Raw genomic sequence first — 19,923 nt, 5'->3', positions numbered from 1 at the left:
TTTCAAATCTGACACAGAGGGGATGTGGGGAGCTCTGCCAGGGACACTGGCAGGTCCAAAGGACACAAAGGAGGTAAAACCCGTGCTGCCCTGACTCCTTGAGCCCGCCTAGGGCCAGCCGTGGAGCTGCAGCAGGGAGCTGCAGGCTGGCCCAGCAGCATTTGCTGGCACACGCCTCCCCTCCGCACCCAGCACAGCCCTTCCCCAGCTCTGGGTACCTGTTCAGCCGCTCCTCGTGAAGTTCTTGCTGCGCACAAGCTTCATTTGCTCGGATCCCCTTCAGTTCGCCCTCCAGAAGTTTCTTGTCTGAAACATGGGCCTCTGCCACCAGGAGTTGGTGTTCTGAATCCTTTAGCTTTTGCTGCAGCTTTGAAATCTCGGACTGAATTTGGACATGGATTAAAAACCTTCTGAATGTATAGGCCAGGATCTGATACGGATCCCTTTGATCCCTCCCTGTCTGAGTCACAGGAACAAAAGGTTTCCATGCTTCTACTCAAAGCACTTCTGCACGTCTTGGTGTCAAAGCCCATGAGAAGCACCACCTCTCCAATGGCTACCAGACACTTTATCAGGAATTAGCAATAATAATCCTTTTCTGCACCTCATTTGATCCTGCACACTTCAGAACCCAACCCACTGATTAGTGCAAGAACACGGCAGAAGTGATGCCACGGAAAACACAAGCTTTTGCCATTTACCAGGTAGCAAACTGCAGCACATCTCCTCGGCAAGAAGGTGGTCTGGGCTTCCTGGCCTGCCAGCCCTACTGCCAGTATTTTCAGAGACCCCGAGTTTTAGAGACAAGAGTGGAGCCATCAGATTTGGCTTCTATTATCTTGGGTATGCTCCCACAAATAACAGACCTTTTTCTGAAATATTTTAGGAATCTTTAGGGCGTTTAAGTAGGAAGCGGGGTAAAGCCAGTCAGTGCATACGCGTACATACAGATGTCTAAGCGCGTCTCAGGGCTTGCCAAAACCTTTGCAATTCCATCAAAAGGGGGCAGTGCTCACCTCACCCCTTCTTCTACTCTGACGGCCTCGCTTCCTAAGGCATCACTCACCGCTTGTGCTTGGGCGGTCTCCTGCGCCTCTCCCAGCTGCCGACGGAGGAAAAGGTTTTCACTTCTCAGCTTGGCCAGTTCCTCCTGCAGCTCTTCTGCCTCCTCGATGGTGTCTTTCGTCTCCTGGTCTGTCTCAAGGAGTACAGCATGCTGCTCCTTTGCTTGATTCTGGACCTGAAGTAATTCTCTTTGTGTTACGTGTAAAGCCGATGTCTTTTCCGAGAGGGCTTTTCTCAGTTCTTCCACTTCTCTTTCAGCTCTGCTCAGCTGCTGAGACAAGCTCTGGTTGGTTTCTTGCACCAGAGACATGTGCTCACGCACGCTGAGCAATCGGACAATTATTTGACGCACTTCCGCATCAACGATATCTGACGGCTGATGGCTTCCAGGGCTCGGGTGGGAAGGGGATGAACACGACCCTGTCTGTTCAGAGATAAAGAGCACAGATTGGCAGAACTTAGGAAAGCAGCTCAGAAGAGGGGAGAGGGGCAGCATTTCCGAGAACCAGGACTCCCACCAGCTTGACGTCAGCTTAGAAAAGAGTTGTCAACAACTCTGCATCGGACATGACTCGAGGAAAGGTCTGATTTCACGCTGGCGTGTAGCGCCGTCCTACGAGGAGGACGGCAATTTAAAATGTTTGGGTTTACGTACCGCCCCCCCCAAGCTGTTGCTCTCCTCGACGGCTTCTTGGTCTGGTGGCGCCTTACGGAGGGCAGACTCCTTGCCCCAGCGGCCGGTGTCGGGCTCCTGCACCGGCCGCAACGGGGCGCAGTCGATGGTGGCGGCCGCAGGGTGCAGCTGGTCCCGGCCGTGCGGCCGGAGCTCATCGGCACGACGGCTCCCGGAGGGCTCGGGCACCACCCGCGCCGTCCTGCGCCGCAGGAACCGCCAGATGCTCTTCATGGCCCCGTGGGAACGGGCACTGCACAGCCTCGCCTCCCCTCTCCCCGGGCAGCAGGGGCCGGCAGGACTCGACGGGCGCTGCCGGGGACCGGCTGCGAGCGGCGGAGCCGAGCCCCGAGGATCGGCAGGGCACGGGCAGCTGCCTACGGGCTGAGCTCCACCGCCAGCACCAGCTCCACCAGTGACACCAGCACCAGCACCGCCGGCACCGGCAGCACCGCTTCCACCAGCTCCACCAGCAGCAACAGCACTGGCTGCACTGGCAGCACCAGCACCGCCAGAGCCACTGGCACAGCACCAGCAGCACCAGCAGGTACGGTGTGTGCAGGGACTGTGCCAGCGCCCCAGGTCTAGTGGACCTGTGCGCTGACGTCATGAACGGCTGAGTGACATCATAAGGCTCTGGGGGCTGGGCGGGGCAGAGGCGCCCGCACGCTCAGAGCCTCTCTGCACACACACAGCCCACGGGGCCAAGGGGAAGCGACTGGTGTGCCCAGCCCCCCTGCGCATGGATTTGGGCACACGCTGCACCCCTGGGTGTGATGCTGGGTCTCCCCGCGCCCCTCAACGTGCCTTTCTGTGCGCCCAAAACCCCTGGGTGTGTGGGGGTGCCCTTTGGTACACCGTAGAGCCTTCTGTCTGTCTGCCAGAGGGCTACCCCAGGCCACCAGGGTACATTTTGGGCTGCTCCGAGACCCTTGCTCGGCTTTTTGGGCTTCCCCTGCACGTCTCACTTAGCCTTTAGCTGCTCCTGCCGCCCGCGGCTGTGCTTTTCAGGGTGCCCCAGCCCCCCAGGTGTGAATTTCAGTGATCTCCACGGCAATTGCACTGCCATTCAGGACGATAAAGCCCCTAAGGACGCCTTTCTGAGCAGCCCAAGGCCCCGCGGTGTGCCTTTCGGGCTCCCCCAACTCCTTGCTGTGCCTTTGGCTGCATCTCCAGGCCCCGCCGTGTGCTTTCTCCTGCACCCCATCTCCGTTGCTGCACTTTCTCCTGCACCCCGTCTCCTTTGCTGTGCCTTTCACGACTCCTCCGTGTACCTGTCGGGGCAACCCGGTCACCATGACGTGCCGTTTGGGACAGCCCGGACCGCTCGGGCTTCCTTCTGGAGCACCCACAACCCCCTGGCTGCTGCCCTGGAGCCACCTCTGCTGAAGGCTGCCGGAGGCTGCAGTTCCCTGCTGTCGCTCTTCCTTCGTTTCCGCTGCGTCCCGTTGGGCTTGGGGGCAGACGGCCTCGAACGGTGTCGATGCTCCTGCTGGGTCTCCAGGGGCTCGCAGCTGCTTTGGTCATGATTCAAGGATTACACACAGCGGGTACCGTAATAAATCCTGTCTGGCAGACATCTTGGACTACAACAGACTGTCCTTGTTTCTAACCACGAACAGAGCATTGGTTAATGAAGACCTTCGGTCTGGGACTTTACAGGGGCGTGCTAGCAGCATTGGCAATAGAGATTGTATTTCGTATTTGATCATTTATTCCCTTTGAGACTTACTTTCCCAGCATAATCATTAGTCTCTCCTACTGCTATTCGCCAATTAGAATTCTTGCTCTTCAAGGCAAGGTGGGAAGAGCAAGGGGGTCGCTAAGCAGTAGCCCCAAATCCTCAATCTGGTGATGGCCGCAGCAGTGCCGCTCGCCAGCGCTCCCTGAAGTCTCCCGTGGGGCACTGGAGCTGGCCTGTCTACCCTCTGCGCTGCAGCAGGCCCGCACTAAGGCAGGAGGAGACGTGCTTGAAGGCCAGGCCCTGCCCCCTGCTGAAGCCCGGCCCTGCCAAGCTGCCCAGGAAAGCCCCGGGGGCAGGAGCCATCCTGGAGGCAGCAGGCTGGGGTCTCCCCCGGCGGGGCCGGCGCCAAGGGCCAGAGGGCAGCAGCCCGGCCCTGCCAAGAAGGGAGCCGAGAGCTGCCCACGAGGGACAAAGCCCAGGGGAACGCCAATCTCCTCAAGCCCTCCGCAGGCCCCTGGCACCCTCCCGGCGCCGCCCGGCCTGGCGGGTCGACTCCGGGGCGGGCCGGGGCCACAGAGCCCCGGCTGCGGGGCCGCCAGCCCCCGCCGCTGCCCGCCGGCAGGCAGGGAGGGCAGCCGAGGGAAGGCGCGTGCGCGCCCCGCCTCCCGCTGCCGCGGCCGCTGCCGGGAGAGGCGGCCGCGATGGCGGTGCTGGCGTCCAACCCCAACAACCCCGTGGTCTTCTTCGATGTCGCCATCGGCGGGCAGGTGGGCGAGGGCGCCGCCGCCCCTGCCCCGGCCCCGGCCCCGGCCCCGGCCCCGGCCCCGGCCCCTGGGGCTCTCGGGAGCCGCGCGGCGGGGCCGGGGGCCGCGGGTGCAGCGGGAGGGGCCGGCGGGGGTGCGGTGGGGTGTTGCGGGGGTGCAGCGGGAGGGCGGGGGGGGCTTGTTGGGGAGGGGAGGGGAGCGGCCAGGGGTGCAGGGCGGGGTCTTTTTGTTGGTGGTGCGGGAGGGGGTTGGCCGGGGTGCGGGGGGGGCTGTTGGGTCTCGTGGGGAGTGTAGGAGCGCAAGGGTGGGGGTGCGCTGGGAGGGGGCGGTCGCAGGGTCCGTCGTGGGGCTGTGAGGGGCGCAAGTGGTTGGAGGGGCGCGTCGGGGTTCAGCGGGGGCTGTGGGGTTGCAGGGGCGCGTGGGCAGGGGCTTGGGGCAGTGCTGCGGGGGAGGGGTGTGGAGGTGCAGGGCTGCATCGGGAGGGGGCTTGCAGGGCTGGGGTTGCAGCAGGAGGCTGACTTGGCGGGAGTTGCCTGGGTGCAGCGGTGGGGAGGCCGGTGGGTGCGAGTGGGGCCCAGAAGGCTCATGTGGCCGCCGTCTTGCCCAGGAGGTCGGCCGCATGAAGATGGAGCTGTTCGCCGACGTTGTCCCCAAAACGGCGGAGAACTTCAGGTGAGGAGCGGCCGGCGTTCCTGCGGCTCAGCCTGGAGCCGGCCTGCGAAGGGTTTTCGGTGCAGGAACGTCTCTGGTGGCAGAGCGACTGCCTGCCCCCGCGAACTGCTGCACCTGCTTTGCTCCTCTCTGCGTTGCCAGAGAGATGTGACGGTGCAGCATGCTGATCCCCGGGGGAGCCCGTCTGGCTGGAAGGTGAAGGCCTCCGGTCCCTCTCTGCTCCCTCGGTGGAGCTTCCGATAGGCCCGGTGCATCTATGAAGGGGGCTGCCTTAAGGTCACGGTAGGGCTCTCCTCGCCGCCCGGTTATTTTGCCACGGGCCGACGGATGTGCCTCACGCTCTGCTCTCTTTTTTGTTTTCCAGGCAGTTTTGTACGGGGGAATTCAGGTGAGTGGGTTCTAGTGGGTCTTTTTAAGTAGGCTACTGCGAGAAAGAGGGCTGGGCAAGTAGGAAGAAGGGTCACTTGGGATTTTCTCTCACTGTCCCAGTACAAAAGGAAAGAGGGAGAGAAACCTGCTGGGATGAAGTTGTGCCGGGCTCGTCGGTGAGTCGCGGAGGTGGCAGACTTTGCCATTTGGGCATGACTGTGTTCGTGCTCAGGTCGCTCTAGAACGGCCTGTCTGCAACTCGCAGCCGCCCGTGCTGCAGCTTGCCGCGGGATCCCGTCAAGGTGATGGTGTGGAGGTTGTAGGGAACGACGTCAGTTCATGTGCAGGGCCCACCGGAGGTTTCCCTGTGCCTCCGAGAGCACCAGCTGAGAGCCAGGCTGCAGCGCTTGGTTGTGTATCAAGGCAGCTGCTGAGGTACAGGGCAGCCCTTTGGGGCTCCGGATCCCTGGGAGGGTTTTGCGTGGGCTGTCCAGTGAGTCGCAGTGATGTTCCTGTTTATTTCCTTGCAGGAAAGATGGTGTCCCTGTGGGTTATAAAGGAAGCACTTTCCACAGGTAATTCCCCTGCTTTTGTTCAGGCACCTAAATAGCAGCCTGAGCCAGCTGGGGTTTTGAGACGCGCCTTCAAGGCGTTACTGGTCTGGGAGGCCTTTGTGGGTGGCAGCTAATTGTCCTTCTGTAGCTGTGGGGGATTTGGGGGCGCTGTCAGACGTGTACGCTGGGGTCACTGGGAGGGATCCCCCGTTCCTGGTGGGCCAGGTCAGAGATCATTTTCTGGCATCTGTCACCTAATCGCTGTCCCTGGTCGAAGAGCAGTGGCTCCCAAATCACCTGATAGCAACCAGTAGTTAATATTTGTGGTAGACTTGAGACTGTAGCGTTCGTAGGCCCTGATAACTTCCGTGGTGCTGCTGCGAGGCCAAACTCCTTTTTACCACGTAGTATTCTTCTTGAGGCATTTGTCTGCTGAGAACTAAGTATTCTTTTCCTTGTTTAGGGTAATAAAGGATTTAATGATCCAAGGAGGTGACTTTGTAAACGTATGTACCTCTGTATTCCTTTGGGGCTTCTCCTGCGTGGTGTAATAGGCACTGTTTCCAAGGGTGCGTGCTGATTTGGGGGATCTGTTGGCTCTCTTTTGAGGTACCCAGTAGTCACTGGAGGTTTCCTTGTAGCTTTGCTGCCATCTCACTGCAGCAGGCTGTAATGTACTTGGAAAGGAATCGTGAGTCTTGTGTGCACATACCCTCTCCTCCCCCAAAGAGTTCCTCTCTAAAAAGCCCCGTGGCAGTACAGCTCGAGGCTTTTCAAATTGGCAAAGATTTTTTTTTTTTTACCCTGTTGTCCTTCCCCGCCTTCTCCTGTCCCCCCGAACAAGAAACCCTGCGAGTTTGCTTTGCGGAGAGAGACCTTAAGTAGAGAACCGAGAAGCATGTGGTGCAAGAGATCGTTTCTGTGCAATTTTGTCAGTGAATTGTGCCAAAAGAGGACAGAGTTTGTGCCGGCAGTGGTGGTCGTGCTCTGAGTTGGGGAGAAGCAGAGTGTGTGGGGAAGGCTGGAGGACCGCGGGGTCTCTTGGCTGTCCTAGGACCCAGTAAAATGATTTCATTTCTGGAAGTGTTTCAAAACGTGAGGGGGCGTGATGAAGCTTTTTTAATCCAAACTTCCTAAAACTTGGTTGTCTGAAAGTCACTGAGGGGAGTGACCGCACGGCGGGCGGCTCAGCCGCAGCAGACTTTAGGTGGTCGCTAATTGCGATGCTGCTGCGATGCCCCCGCGGGCTTTATTCCTCCCCCTGGAGCTGCTCAAGCATTAGGGCTTGCACCAGACATTGAATGTGTTGGCTCCTGGTGCGTATGGAGGGCAGGGGAGCATCCATTTGGGGCAGAGTTGAGCCCTGTCCTTTTGCGTGGGGCTTTTAAATTTGTGTTTTAATAAACTGAACCGTTGGGTAGCGCTGGCTCAGAACAAGCGCTGAGGCTGACGGGGCACCTCTGTCACCCAGGGAGACGGCACCGGAGTAGCCAGTATATACAGGGGTCCTTTTGCCGACGAAAACTTCAAGCTGAAACACTCTGCTCCTGGGCTGCTCTCTATGGTGAGTAGAAAACACTGCCGTTGTAAGACGGAAAAGCTTTAGGTACTTTCTCTGTGCCCTTTTCCTGGGTGTATCGGGTATTTGCCAGGCAACAGACATCTCCACCGCTGGACCCAAGGGCTGAAAGACCGGCTGTGTGAGTGCTCGTCAGAAGGCTGCTCGTGGGTTAATGCGTGGAGGAACAGCGAAGTCCCGATGATGATCCTGCAGCATCCTTTCTTTTCCCCCGTTGGAGGGCTGGGGCAGGCTTTGCTCGATGAGCTTTGAGAAGAGCTTGGTGGCTCTTGCGGTTTGTGTAGGGTGGCAAGCGGTGGGGTTTTCTTCCTCCCCGATGCTGTTACCGAGCACTGACCTCAGCAAGGGGGAGGCAAAGAGGTGGGGCGTTCCGAAGCCGTAGCAGCGTTCCCAGGGTGCCTTTGCTAACATAGGCTTCCTGTTCCACGCTGTAGGAAAAACTGCAAGCGTTGCCCGTTGCCTGGTAGGAACAGTACCCTGACTTTGGCCACAGACAGCAAGCGGAGCCGGTGCTGCAGCGTTCCTGTCCGCAGCTGCTTCTCGCCCAGCTCTTTGAGCTGCCCTGCCCTTAAAGCACTTGCTTAGAGCATTCGCCATGTGCATTAGTTACTCCTCCCGTTCCAAGCACGGCCCAGAAAGAGGTGTCACGACACAGCTAAGCGAGCAGTGTGCCGTGGCGTGGGACGAGGGATCCCGCGCTGGTCTCGGCAGCTTTGTGTGAAAGCGGCGTGGCTCCGGAGTCGCTCTGCCGGGCCAAGCCGTGGTCCCTCCCAGCTGGGTCCTTCCGCAGCTGGCTAGCGATAAGTAAAACTGCCACGGGACTGTGTCCCGTGCAGCCCTGCAGCTGCAAAACGTGCCCAGTTCACTTGCCGGCCCAGAAACGGGCTTTAGTATCTCCTGGGTGTCCAAAGAGCTTTGAAAAACCGGAATGGACTTAAGCGTGGCAGAGCCGTGTTCTTAGCAGAGCGCGCACGCTCCGGGTGCTGCGCTCAGGTGTGAATTCAATTTGCCGTCCGCATCGCGCTGTTCCGTGAGCCCTGTGCCGCTGGGATCGTTGCCTTTCTCATCCTGGTCGTCAGAACAGACACGTTTGGGTTGGTTTGTCCTGAGGAAACCTTCCAACTAGCAGAAAGCTGCTTTTTTTTTTCTGCCCTGGTTTCTGTCTCTTCAGTTTTCCCCGGGACAATACTGCAGCCAGGAAGGACTCGCCACCAAAAAGTTTGGCCTTTTTTCAGGAGCGTGCCCTAGAGCCCAGATTTCAGCGCGATCTTGTGCTGAACGTGCCTGCGTAGAAGTACGGTGGGAAGTTGGTGAGAGCGGCATGACCAGACTGGGTGGCGTGCCGCGTCCCAGCCCGGGGTGCTCTCCTGCGGATGCGTATCTGCTGCCCGTGGTTTGTGTAGCCACAAGCTAAAAAGAAGCTAGGCTGGGTCTAGAGCAACAGCTTTTTCCTACGTGAGGCGCGTCTGCCTTCGGTTTTGGCAAGTCTTTGATTGTACACTGTTGGTATTTTGCCATTCTCCCCCCAGGCAAACAGTGGTCCCAGTACCAACGGCTGTCAGTTTTTCGTTACGTGCTCCAAATGTGACTGGTTGGATGGGAAACCCGTCGTGTTCGGTGAGTACCGGCAGCGGCAGCCTGGCGTCCCGGCTGAGGGACACTGCCTGTGGCGCAGCTGCTCGAAGAAACAGCCGGGGACTGCTTGTTCTTCGCCCCTCGCTTGTGGAGCACGTTTTAAGAGGGATCGTTTCCTTTGCCCGTTTAGAGCTCGGAAGCCAGCCCTGACGTGGCCAGTAGCTTTACACTGCACCAGACTTTCCAGCGGGAACAAAAGTGCATGTACCTGTGATGAGTGGCGGGGAGCAAAGGTAAATCCGGCCGTATTGAGATGGAAGAATTTTCTCATTCTAGGTAAAATCGTCGATGGGCTGTTGGTCATGAGAAAAATGGAAGTAAGTTGAATTTGCCCATTTCTCCGCGAACGTCCCCTTGGGCAAGTGGTACAGAGGATTGACAAGGGTGGTTCTGTTCTCTGCCGCTGTCTGTTTACAGGGTACCAGGGAACAGCAGCGTTGATAACTGGTATTACCGGTTGTCGTTGTTATAAAATGGCAGGAAAGGCGTTGAGGCAAATGCTGTCCTATAGATTGACTTTAGAAATGCTGTGCTGTCGTGGTTGCTGGTTGGTCTTTGAGCGGGGATTGTGTTCCTGTGGCTTTATTTGCGACGCTTTGCATTTGTTGGGGAAGCTGAATTGAAAAGCTGTTCCGTCAGCAACCCAGACGAGGGTGTGAAGCAGATCACTTCTGTGCCGTTGCCCGGGATTATTCCGTGGATGCTGAATGATCAGTTCTGCTGATCCGTGATCAGCGTGTTTGATAAGAAAAATGAAAGTCATCTCCTGAAGGGCTTCCAGCGTCGTGACTGGGTGTCTGAGTAGATGAGGAGATGTAACAAACAGCGGTGAGTTCGAGACGGGCGAAACTTAACTCCCTGGCCCGCGCCTGGCTAATGTGCGCAAGGGCCTCCACCCTCGGTCTGGGAAGCGGGGCGAGCACAGAGCTGACCCCCGTCCGGTGTTGAGAAAAGGTCCCGTGCAAGGAAGGGTACGGCGCGGTGTGATGCACGTGTTGCTGACCCTCTTTGCCAGGAGCACCGATGGCAGGGTTGCGGTGTGCCTGCCTTGTGCGTCACTGCAGCGAGGGGCGAGTTGAGGGAAATAAGTAAGAGACTCAGAAAGGAGCAGCTGAGTCCAGCAGAAGGAGAGGTTCAGAATGAGGGTTGCTGTGGGACTGTCTGGTGTTTGGATTCCGCAAAGGCCGTACAAAGGCAAGTTTGCTTCGCGTGTTGCAGCTGTAATTAGTAACTTTCAAGCTTTAGGCCAGAGCAGCCTCAAGCGACGTGATGCCTGCTGTATCTCAGGAGGAGCTCTCTGGCTTTAGCTCTGTGCCTTCCCTCCCCTTGGAGGGATCGGGGTCTGGTCTGTATCCCAAACCTCTGCCCGCAGAGAGAGTGCAGCAGCTTATGGCTGGGTCCGTTGCCCAAATGCGTGATGGTGCTTCTGTGCGACTCGGAGCTGTGTCTGGATTTCCCGGTTCCTGATGCTGTAGGCATCTCTCTCTCAGCCGGTCTTGGAGTACCTGTCACTCGCGGGATTTGCCGAGCTTTTATGAGGTTTAACGCTATACGTTTGTCTGTCCTCAGAATGTGCCGACGGGTCCAAACAACAAACCCAAGCTGCCAGTTGTGATCTCCCAGTGCGGGGAAATGTAGAGCAGTGAAACAGAAATGGGGTAAGTGTGTCTTCGCAGGCCGCCAGTGCAATCAGCCTCTGGGCTGCTCTGCTCCTTTCCTTTTCTCTTGACTTAGTTTCGCAGTCCTTTGAGTCTGTAGAGAGCTGACTCAGCTCAGTGAAGCGCCAGCAAATCCCCACCGTTTTTGGCCTTCCATTCGATGATTTCCAGAGAGGTCTGGAATTGCCCACGAAGACACTTTGTCCCCGCTTCCATAACAGAGTCTTTCAGATCTGTGGCACTCCAGACTCTGGGGAGCTCCTCCTGCTTGATGAAGTGACAACAGGGGATGTAATTGTTCTTTCGTTTCCCTGGTACTTCTGGTGGCGTCGATAGGCTTTTGAAGAGAGGGACGACCTTGTTCCCAGGCTTTCTTGCAGATGGGCAGACCCGTGCTGATGGGTGGGGTCCCCTTTAGGGCTGTCCTCAGGCCCAGGCTTGTTCATCATTTCTGCTTGGAGCACATGATCTCTGGCCAAGATCCAGCTTGAGACCGGCAGCTTTTCCCTTCTAGGGACGAGGCCGGTGCCACCTCGCTGACTTCCCAGCCAGGTTTTAGGAACTGCCTTTCTGCAGCCTGCTGCCTCTCAGCTGCTGGAGACAAGGAGGGCATCTGCCTTGCCCAGCTTCAGCCAGCTGAGTCAGTTACTTGTCCAGACCCTTTAAAATCAGCCGGGAGAAAGAGGCGCTGGTGGGTTTGGGTTCGGAGGCGGGTGCAGAGGCCCGGCATGGAGACCCAGGAGGACGCCCGCGTTCTCTGGCTCAGGGTGAGCTGATGCGTGCAGCAAGTAGCGCTCCCGTGAAAACCGCTGAGGCGGCACCCAGTGTCACTGCACGGTCTTGCTGTTGTAGGATGAGTCGGGAATGGCCGTCCAGCGTTTCGGACCTGTTTCTTCTGCGTTTCAGCGTTCCTTTGCCGGTGCTTAGGCCTGTGCTGGCTCCATGCCGTTCCATCTCCAGCCGGTTCCCCCACTGCCCCAGTCCTCTCTGCAGGCCAGATCCGCGCTCTTGACGTTCTCCTGAAATTACTTCATCATTGGCATCTTACCTTTTTTGGGTTTTCTCTCATTTTGAAATGTAAATAAAGAATTTTGTTAAATATGCGTGCAGAGCGCATCAGTTGACGTGCTCGGGAAGAGATTCTTCTTCAGGTGAGGAGGACTGCAGAGTCTTCAGCAACGTGTGTTGTCCCTAGCTGGTTCAGCAGGGAGCTTCTACTGGGCGTGGTGGTGCGGGGCCCTGCTGCTGGGCGATTGCGAAATGGGCAAGAAGGGGTGAAGGGAGCATGGCAGAGCACGGCAGTGCCGTCCTACAGCAGCTCCTTTACTGGGCAGGTAAGTCGGGCTGCCTGGCAGAGAGGTTCTTGGCGTCTTGGGAACAGCCAGAGCCTTTCTACACGCAGCCTTGCTGAAGCAGAAGGAATTGGCGCGGCGCAGGCTTCATCCCCGTGAGTTTGCTGGGCTCTGGGGCGAGTCGTGTTGTAAACAAGCGTTTGTAAAACCTCCCCTGGCGCGTGGCGGCACGAGGCCGTCGGGCTGTCGTGTGGCACGGGCGTTAGAGGAATTTACCTGGGTGCGACGTGGGTGTTAGGGCAGGGCTTTGGGCTGGGAAGCCAAGAATGCTTATGCTCTAGGAGCAGAAATTGGGCCTCCTTATCCTGCACGGTTACCGAGGGCGCAGCTGAGGCTGCCGGTCGGTGGAAAAACTGACTTTCTCCTTCCAGAATTGGGTTGCAAGCTGACCTACCTGCTGGGGGACACGCAAGCGCCCCTCGGGGGGGCTGGGCTACGGCGTGAGTTTCCTCATCCGGCAGATGAAAACGTAAGGGAGCTGGGACAAAGCCTGTTCTGTCACCTGCAGGCGCTTCATACCGCCCGGGGACGTCCCGCCGCTCCTCGGGCAGCAGGAGTGTGTTGTGTGGGGCTGTCTTGGGGAGGTGCGGGCCGCGCCCTTTGCTTGGGCGTTACCCAGCGCGAGGTGGCAAGCGCTGATGTGCTGGAGGACAGATCCTGCAGGCGGGCTTTGGTGTGCTCTGTTGTCTCGGGGCTGTTTGAAGTCCTTGAAGCAGGCTCCGGCTGTCGGGATTTCCAGGTCTCCATTCCTGGGGCTGCACAGCTCCTGAAGTCACTCGTGCTCACTTCTGTCCAGCCCGAGGCATCTCGCCTGCTTGTACCTGCAGAATCCCAGGTGATGAAAGAAACACAAAGCACACCGCCCCTTTCCTCTGCAGCCCCGAGAACGCTTTCCAGAGGGGTCTCTCCTGTGGGAGGAGGGTTAAAGATTCCCAAGAGCGAGGAGCAAACTGGAAGCTGGTGACAGCTGTGAAATAGAGGTGACCAAAAAGAGAGAGGCTGGGCTGCCGGTGCTGCTCGGGAAATGTGTCCAGATGGCCCTTCCCTGGGGGGCTGCTGAGGCAGGAGCTTGGCTGCAGGCGGCTCGGGGGAGCTCTGCCTGCCAGCTGCAGTGCTGAGGTTTGCACTGCTGAGGCGGGTACCCAAATTCACTGTACTTTTTCCTGAGGGAAAGCAGCGTATTGCTGGCTCCAGGCTTGATCTGGGGAGTAAAGAGTGAATTTAGCATAGCTTAGTAGTGAGCAGCAATTAGCTAGCTAGACCCAGCACAGGATAAGGGAGCAGAAGCAGCCTTGAAATGTTTGAGACAGTAGGAAGAGCTTGGATGAGAAAGTACACGATGAAGAAGACTCTGAGCCTTCCTCCGAAAGTCCCCAAAGGACGACCACCAGATGACAGCACGCGCGCGCCAAGAGGAGGAAACGTGTTATAATACTTTCTGAGAAACAATTATAATATCCCCAGCTATTCTCGGAACTCATTGCAGACGCTCATGAATATGCATGTTTTGAGGTAATACAGAGAGTTGTAGAATGTGACCCGTGTGCCAGCTAGGAGGAGCGACCCCCCTTGCACCCAGCGCCGTGCTAAACAGACCTGCTTTGGAACTCTCTGCGAGTTAGAGAGTTTGCCTCCACGCTTCAGGGGCAGCAGCTCTTTCTCAGCCTGATGCATGTGTTTCTGTCACTGCGATCAGCTAGTCTCGCTTCCCGCGTAGCAGGGGTCACAGAGCTTCCCCAAATGAACATCCTCGCAGGCTTCATCACCGAGATTTGAAGGTGTCTCCACAATTTCCTCCCCTAGGGTCCCTTGCATGGTGGATTCCCTATTTGCCATTGTATTTTAAGGCTTGTTTTTCTCTGGACTTCCTGAGCATCGTCCAGTTTTGATATCCTTCTGGTTTCAAGGTCACGGTCCCGATGCAGATCCCTTGCGGGACTGTATGACTGTTGGAAAGCTCTTTCCTTCGTTAGCCGACTTGGAGATCTCCTGGAACCGTAAGTGACCAAGATAGCTTGACAAGGCCTATGGCCATACCCCCCCATCGGTTCTTGCGATGGGCTGACCTTGGCCCCAGTCCCCCCCTGGCCGTGGTGTAACGTGGGAAGCTGGGTCCCTGGCTTCCAGTTTTCACGCTAGGATGGGGGAATGGGCAGTCCTTTGGGGGTGATGTTGCAAGGGCTGATGCCGAGGGGATACGCCTTGGTCGGAAAGGTGGTGGAGTGATGGGTCAGCTCCCCGATACCTTCTTGGTGGTTGCCGGTGAGTGAGGTTTGTCTCCTCTTCTGAGGGAGGAGTGACGTAGGCAAGGGCAGGGCTAGGAATCTGTGACCGGCAAGCCCATTTTTCAAGTGCCCGAGGAAAGTGACTTGGTGGACAAGAAGGCTGGGTTTCCCCCGGACCTTGCCCCTGGGGAATTCAGCAGAGCTCTTGGATCTCTCTGAGCCCACGTAAGGTGAAGACGTAGGGGATGGAGGCAAAGAGGAGGTGAAATGAAAGGTGATCCTTAGAGAAGGGCTCAGGGGAAGGGAGGGCAGCTGCCCCCCAGTCTCTCCCCCTCCCTCTGGCAGAGAAGCTCCCCTGGGCAGGAAGGATGGGATGCTGAGGAAAAGGCTCATTAAAGACAAGGCTGCGAAGAGCCCTCTGGCCCGGGGCTGCAGCCTGGCTCCGAAACGGCTCCAGCAGGAGGCATTTCTTTCTGGGAGGAACTGCCCGGGCAGGTGAAAGCAAAGGAGCTCCTGGGGGCGCAGCGCAAGCGCAGGCAGAGGGAGCCGAGCCTGGGCCCTGCATCTGCAGCGTGGAGGGGCCGAGGGGCACCTCAGCCAGGTCCCAAACTGCCGTGGGCAAAGCGCAGACCCTTTGCCCTCCTCCCCGCGAGGGCTGGCACGGGGCTCGGGACCTCTGCGCGCTGCCCGCCCCCTGGGGCGGGGGGTTAGACCCGGTCCCCCACCCGGCTTCAAGCGCCAAGCGGGGCGCTTGGGCCCGTCCGCTCCCCGCCAGCGCAGCCCCGCCCCCGCCGCCGTTCTCCGGGGGCTGATGGCGATGCTTTAACTGCACTCAGGACGTGTCTGAGGCAGCTCCGCCACGTCCCCCCCCCCGGCCTCCCCGCCCCGCCCCGCCCCGCCCCGCCCCGCCCCGCCGCGGGGATTAACGCTGCCGGGCTCCCGCCTGCTGACTCCCGCTTCTCTCCCGGCAGCCGGGAGCGCCGGGGCTGCACCCAGCCCTGGGAGCGGGGCCGCAGGCGGGGGCCGCCCGCGCGGCCGCTCTGCCCCGTGGCTCCAGGGCTGTGGTTGGGATTGCCCCCGGCTGGGGAAGGGGCCTTGAGGCCCCTCCGTCACTCCTAGCGAGCGTTCAGGATCTCCCCTCTTTGCTCCTCTGGATGTCCAGGTCCCCTCCTTGCTGCTGCGCCTATTCCATTTCCCTCGCCCCCTCCATCTCCCTTCTGGCCCCTGGACCCGTCATCCTTGCGCTCGGAGCCCCTCCTTTTGCCCCCCATCTTCCTTCTCCGCACGTTCTCGTCCCCTCCCTCAGTGCTCGGGTACCTCCCGCTCCCCTCCGCAGGCTTGCACGAAGCAAAGTGGAAGGGGGAAGAGCAGGAGCAAAGGGGAACGACCAGGTCCGAGTACAGATCGAGGGGAGCGCAGAAAAGTGGGCACGTGCCGGAAGGCAACTTCTCCCAGTTTCGTTTCCAAACCTTGTAATTTTGGACTGGACAAGGAACTGGGGTTCAGGGGGAGATCCGGTGGCTTCACCCCCTTCCACCCCTCTTCCATTTTACGGAGTTTATCTACAAATGCCAGCCTCCGGGGGGATCTGGGGTGACGCACGCACACCCTGACGCTTGGGCGAGTTGCAAAAAAGCTGTCGAATCCTGTGGTTGAACTATATGACAGAAATCGCCAGGTCAGCCGATTTGGCGATTGCCCCAAGAGCCCAAAAGCCAAGATTTCACAAACCTCTTTCCCCGTGCAGCTGCGCCATCAGGGTGATTAGAAAAGGGAATCACTGTAGAATCTTCTGTCAGGTTAACATCCATCCCCTGTAATTCCTCCAAGCGGTCAGATGTAAAAGGAAAGAACTTCTGGTAAAGCACATGTAATTGAAATTTCAGTTTTGGAAAACTTTTGCTCTCCTAAGATAAAAGCAACAAGCAGTCAAACGACCGACCTGTTTTAACCCAGCTTTCAAATATTTCCCCGCTCTGACTACTAGGTAACAGGCATTGCACTTGGTAATCCAAACAATTCTGTACTGTCCAAATGTAGGCTGGTAGTAGAGGACTCTTCCTTGAACAATTCACAGACAGTAATGCTCTCCAAAACACGCCACTGTTAAAAACACTCCTATATTTACAAACGAGTGCTGATGCTCTGGCTCTCCTGCAGCTGGAGGCTGTGGTCTCTCCGGGCAAAGCTACGTTCAAGTACCCAATCTCAGAAGCTTGCGAGGGGGACAAGCCTGAGGATGAGTCTTGGCTTGCGGCTTCTCCTTCAGGCTTCACGTCTCGCGTGGCCTGCAGGGTGCTGAGAGAGCCTGGTGGTTCTCGTGATGGGGAGCTGAAAACAAAACAAAGTTCCTCTCCTGAGTCATTCTGCAAACTCCATCTGAGCCTCCGCCACCCGCACGGCCCCAACGCTCCTCCCAGCCTCTCTGTGAGGCAGCGCAGGGCGACAGTCGGTGCCTTTCGCTTGGACCAAGTCTGGGATACTCCTCCTCCAGCCAAGGAGCTGGCGGCCCTCATCTACCCCAGAGCCTCCTCAGACTGTCCGTCACCCTCCATGGCACCCGCAGGCCGTCACCGAGTCCACTGGGCTGGGTCTCCAGCAGGCAGGGAGCGGAGCTGCAGAGCCCCTCTGCCTTCCCTTGCCCATCTGGCACGGATCGTGGGGATCCCGGCTACACCAGCAGAGAAACAGCTCGAGCTCCCTCCTGCCCCATAGCCTGGGACGTGAGTCACGCAGTCCTGGGCAGCAGCGGTCCTCTACGGCTCATCACCTCTTGTGTGAAGACACGCTTCCAAAAAGCCTGGGCACCAAGCTGATCTCTAAATCCCACCGTGGGCCCCGACAGAGTTTGAAAATGTCACTCCTCCGTCCCATTAGCTTCAGTCTTTAAACACAGTCTTTAGAAACGGAGTCAGCCGCCAGCACGGCATCTCCCCGGCTGAGGAGGACCCGTCTGTGCGGCAGCTCACCTCGCTCCAGTCGGTCTTGGCTGGCAGCTCCGTCTGGGTCTTGGCCAGCGACGTCTCCGTCCCCCAAATGCTGGAGCTGCTGCTGCAGCTCCTCCACCTGCTGCTCCAGGGGCTTCCTAAAAGCACGTTGGGCTGACAGTGAGACACTGACGTGGAGGCCTGCCTCCGTGAATTTAAGGCTGGCTGGGATCTAAACCCAACACCACGCTGCTCTGCACCTGCCCTGGGCAACAGCGAGGGCAGAAAGAAATCAGGACGTCCTGGCTGTCCCCACCTCCCAGTGGCACGTGAAAGGTGCGTGCTGTGTCCGGGATCCTCAATGCCAGCGGCACAAGAAAGGGCCCTGCCGGCAGCTGGAGGGTAAACCAAATCACTGGGCTGGCAGGAGGGGCCACTCACCTTCTGAGGCAGCTGAAGCCTCCAAAGCTCTTTCAAATCTGACACAGAGGGGATGTGGGGAGCTCTGCCAGGGACACTGGCAGGTCCAAAGGACACAAAGGAGGTAAAACCCGTGCTGCCCTGACTCCTTGAGCCCGCCTAGGGCCAGCCGTGGAGCTGCAGCAGGGAGCTGCAGGCTGGCCCAGCAGCATTTGCTGGCACACGCCTCCCCTCCGCACCCAGCACAGCCCTTCCCCAGCTCTGGGTACCTGTTCAGCCGCTCCTCGTGAAGTTCTTGCTGCGCACAAGCTTCATTTGCTCGGATCCCCTTCAGTTCGCCCTCCAGAAGTTTCTTGTCTGAAACATGGGCCTCTGCCACCAGGAGTTGGTGTTCTGAATCCTTTAGCTTTTGCTGCAGCTTTGAAATCTCGGACTGAATTTGGACATGGATTAAAAACCTTCTGAATGTATAGGCCAGGATCTGATACGGATCCCTTTGATCCCTCCCTGTCTGAGTCACAGGAACAAAAGGTTTCCATGCTTCTACTCAAAGCACTTCTGCACGTCTTGGTGTCAAAGCCCATGAGAAGCACCACCTCTCCAATGGCTACCAGACACTTTATCAGGAATTAGCAATAATAATCCTTTTCTGCACCTCATTTGATCCTGCACACTTCAGAACCCAACCCACTGATTAGTGCAAGAACACGGCAGAAGTGATGCCACGGAAAACACAAGCTTTTGCCATTTACCAGGTAGCAAACTGCAGCACATCTCCTCGGCAAGAAGGTGGTCTGGGCTTCCTGGCCTGCCAGCCCTACTGCCAGTATTTTCAGAGACCCCGAGTTTTAGAGACAAGAGTGGAGCCATCAGATTTGGCTTCTATTATCTTGGGTATGCTCCCACAAATAACAGACCTTTTTCCTAAAATATTTTAGGAATCTTAAGGGCGTTTAAGTAGGAAGCGGGGTAAAGCCAGTCAGTGCATACGCGTACATACAGATGTCTAAGCGCGTCTCAGGGCTTGCCAAAACCTTTGCAATTCCATCAAAAGGGGGCAGTGCTCACCTCACCCCTTCTTCTACTCTGACGGCCTCGCTTCCTAAGGCATCACTCACCGCTTGTGCTTGGGCGGTCTCCTGCGCCTCTCCCAGCTGCCGACGGAGGAAAAGGTTTTCACTTCTCAGCTTGGCCAGTTCCTCCTGCAGCTCTTCTGCCTCCTCGATGGTGTCTTTCGTCTCCTGGTCTGTCTCAAGGAGTACAGCATGCTGCTCCTTTGCTTGATTCTGGACCTGAAGTAATTCTCTTTGTGTTACGTGTAAAGCCGATGTCTTTTCCGAGAGGGCTTTTCTCAGTTCTTCCACTTCTCTTTCAGCTCTGCTCAGCTGCTGAGACAAGCTCTGGTTGGTTTCTTGCACCAGAGACATGTGCTCACGCACGCTGAGCAATCGGACAATTATTTGACGCACTTCCGCATCAACGATATCTGACGGCTGATGGCTTCCAGGGCTCGGGTGGGAAGGGGATGAACACGACCCTGTCTGTTCAGAGATAAAGAGCACAGATTGGCAGAACTTAGGAAAGCAGCTCAGAAGAGGGGAGAGGGGCAGCATTTCCGAGAACCAGGACTCCCACCAGCTTGACGTCAGCTTAGAAAAGAGTTGTCAACAACTCTGCATCGGACATGACTCGAGGAAAGGTCTGATTTCACGCTGGCGTGTAGCGCCGTCCTACGAGGAGGACGGCAATTTAAAATGTTTGGGTTTACGTACCGCCCCCCCAGAGCTGTTGCTCTCCTCGACGGCTTCTTGGTCTGGTGGCGCCTTACGGAGGGCAGACTCCTTGCCCCAGCGGCCGGTGTCGGGCTCCTGCACCGGCCGCAACGGGGCGCAGTCGATGGTGGCGGCCGCAGGGTGCAGCTGGTCCCGGCCGTGCGGCCGGAGCTCATCGGCACGACGGCTCCCGGAGGGCTCGGGCACCACCCGCGCCGTCCTGCGCCGCAGGAACCGCCAGATGCTCTTCATGGCCCCGTGGGAACGGGCACTGCACAGCCTCGCCTCCCCTCTCCCCGGGCAGCAGGGGCCGGCAGGACTCGACGGGCGCTGCCGGGGACCGGCTGCGAGCGGCGGAGCCGAGCCCCGAGGATCGGCAGGGCACGGGCAGCTGCCTACGGGCTGAGCTCCACCGCCAGCACCAGCTCCACCAGTGACACCAGCACCAGCACCGCCGGCACCGGCAGCACCGCTTCCACCAGCTCCACCAGCAGCAACAGCACTGGCTGCACTGGCAGCACCAGCACCGCCAGAGCCACTGGCACAGCACCAGCAGCACCAGCAGGTACGGTGT

General features: G+C 58.2%; 1 protein-coding gene across 2 annotated transcripts; it reads left to right on the top strand.

The window, feature by feature from the left end:
- Window positions 1–4,123: 4,123 nt before the first annotated feature.
- LOC147414026 (peptidyl-prolyl cis-trans isomerase H-like) lies at window positions 4,124–10,655 on the top strand. 2 transcript variants are annotated; one of them, XM_086476160.1, is made up of 9 exons: window positions 4,124–4,189; window positions 4,794–4,858; window positions 5,223–5,246; window positions 5,758–5,802; window positions 6,245–6,287; window positions 7,253–7,345; window positions 8,890–8,977; window positions 9,272–9,312; window positions 10,565–10,655. In XM_086476160.1, exons 1-9 carry the CDS (start codon window positions 4,124–4,126, stop codon window positions 10,631–10,633), a joined length of 534 nt encoding a protein of 177 aa, XP_086332286.1. In that variant the 3' UTR covers window positions 10,634–10,655. The 2 variants fall into 2 exon arrangements, with proteins under 2 accessions (XP_086332286.1, XP_086332287.1); XM_086476161.1 differs by lacking the exons at window positions 5,223–5,246; window positions 5,758–5,802.
- Window positions 10,656–19,923: the final 9,268 nt, after the last annotated feature.

The sequence above is a fragment of the Leptosomus discolor genome, chromosome 20 (genome assembly GCF_034619465.1).
Source record: "Leptosomus discolor isolate bLepDis1 chromosome 20, bLepDis1.hap2, whole genome shotgun sequence".
Lineage (NCBI taxonomy): Eukaryota > Metazoa > Chordata > Aves > Leptosomiformes > Leptosomidae > Leptosomus > Leptosomus discolor.
This window is presented reverse-complemented; position numbering and strand designations above follow the sequence as displayed.

What these genes read in the sequence shown, in the direction of transcription:
- LOC147414026 (XM_086476160.1), top strand. Translation starts at nt 4,124, where the DNA reads ATGGCGGTGCTGGCGTCCAACCCCAACAACCCCGTGGTCTTCTTCGAT. An exon ending in AAAACGGCGGAGAACTTCAG is followed by an intron (nt 4,859 to 5,222) that starts GTGAGGAGCGGC and finishes TTTGTTTTCCAG; the next exon opens with GCAGTTTTGTACGGGGGAAT. An exon ending in CTCCTGGGCTGCTCTCTATG is followed by an intron (nt 7,346 to 8,889) that starts GTGAGTAGAAAA and finishes TTCTCCCCCCAG; the next exon opens with GCAAACAGTGGTCCCAGTAC.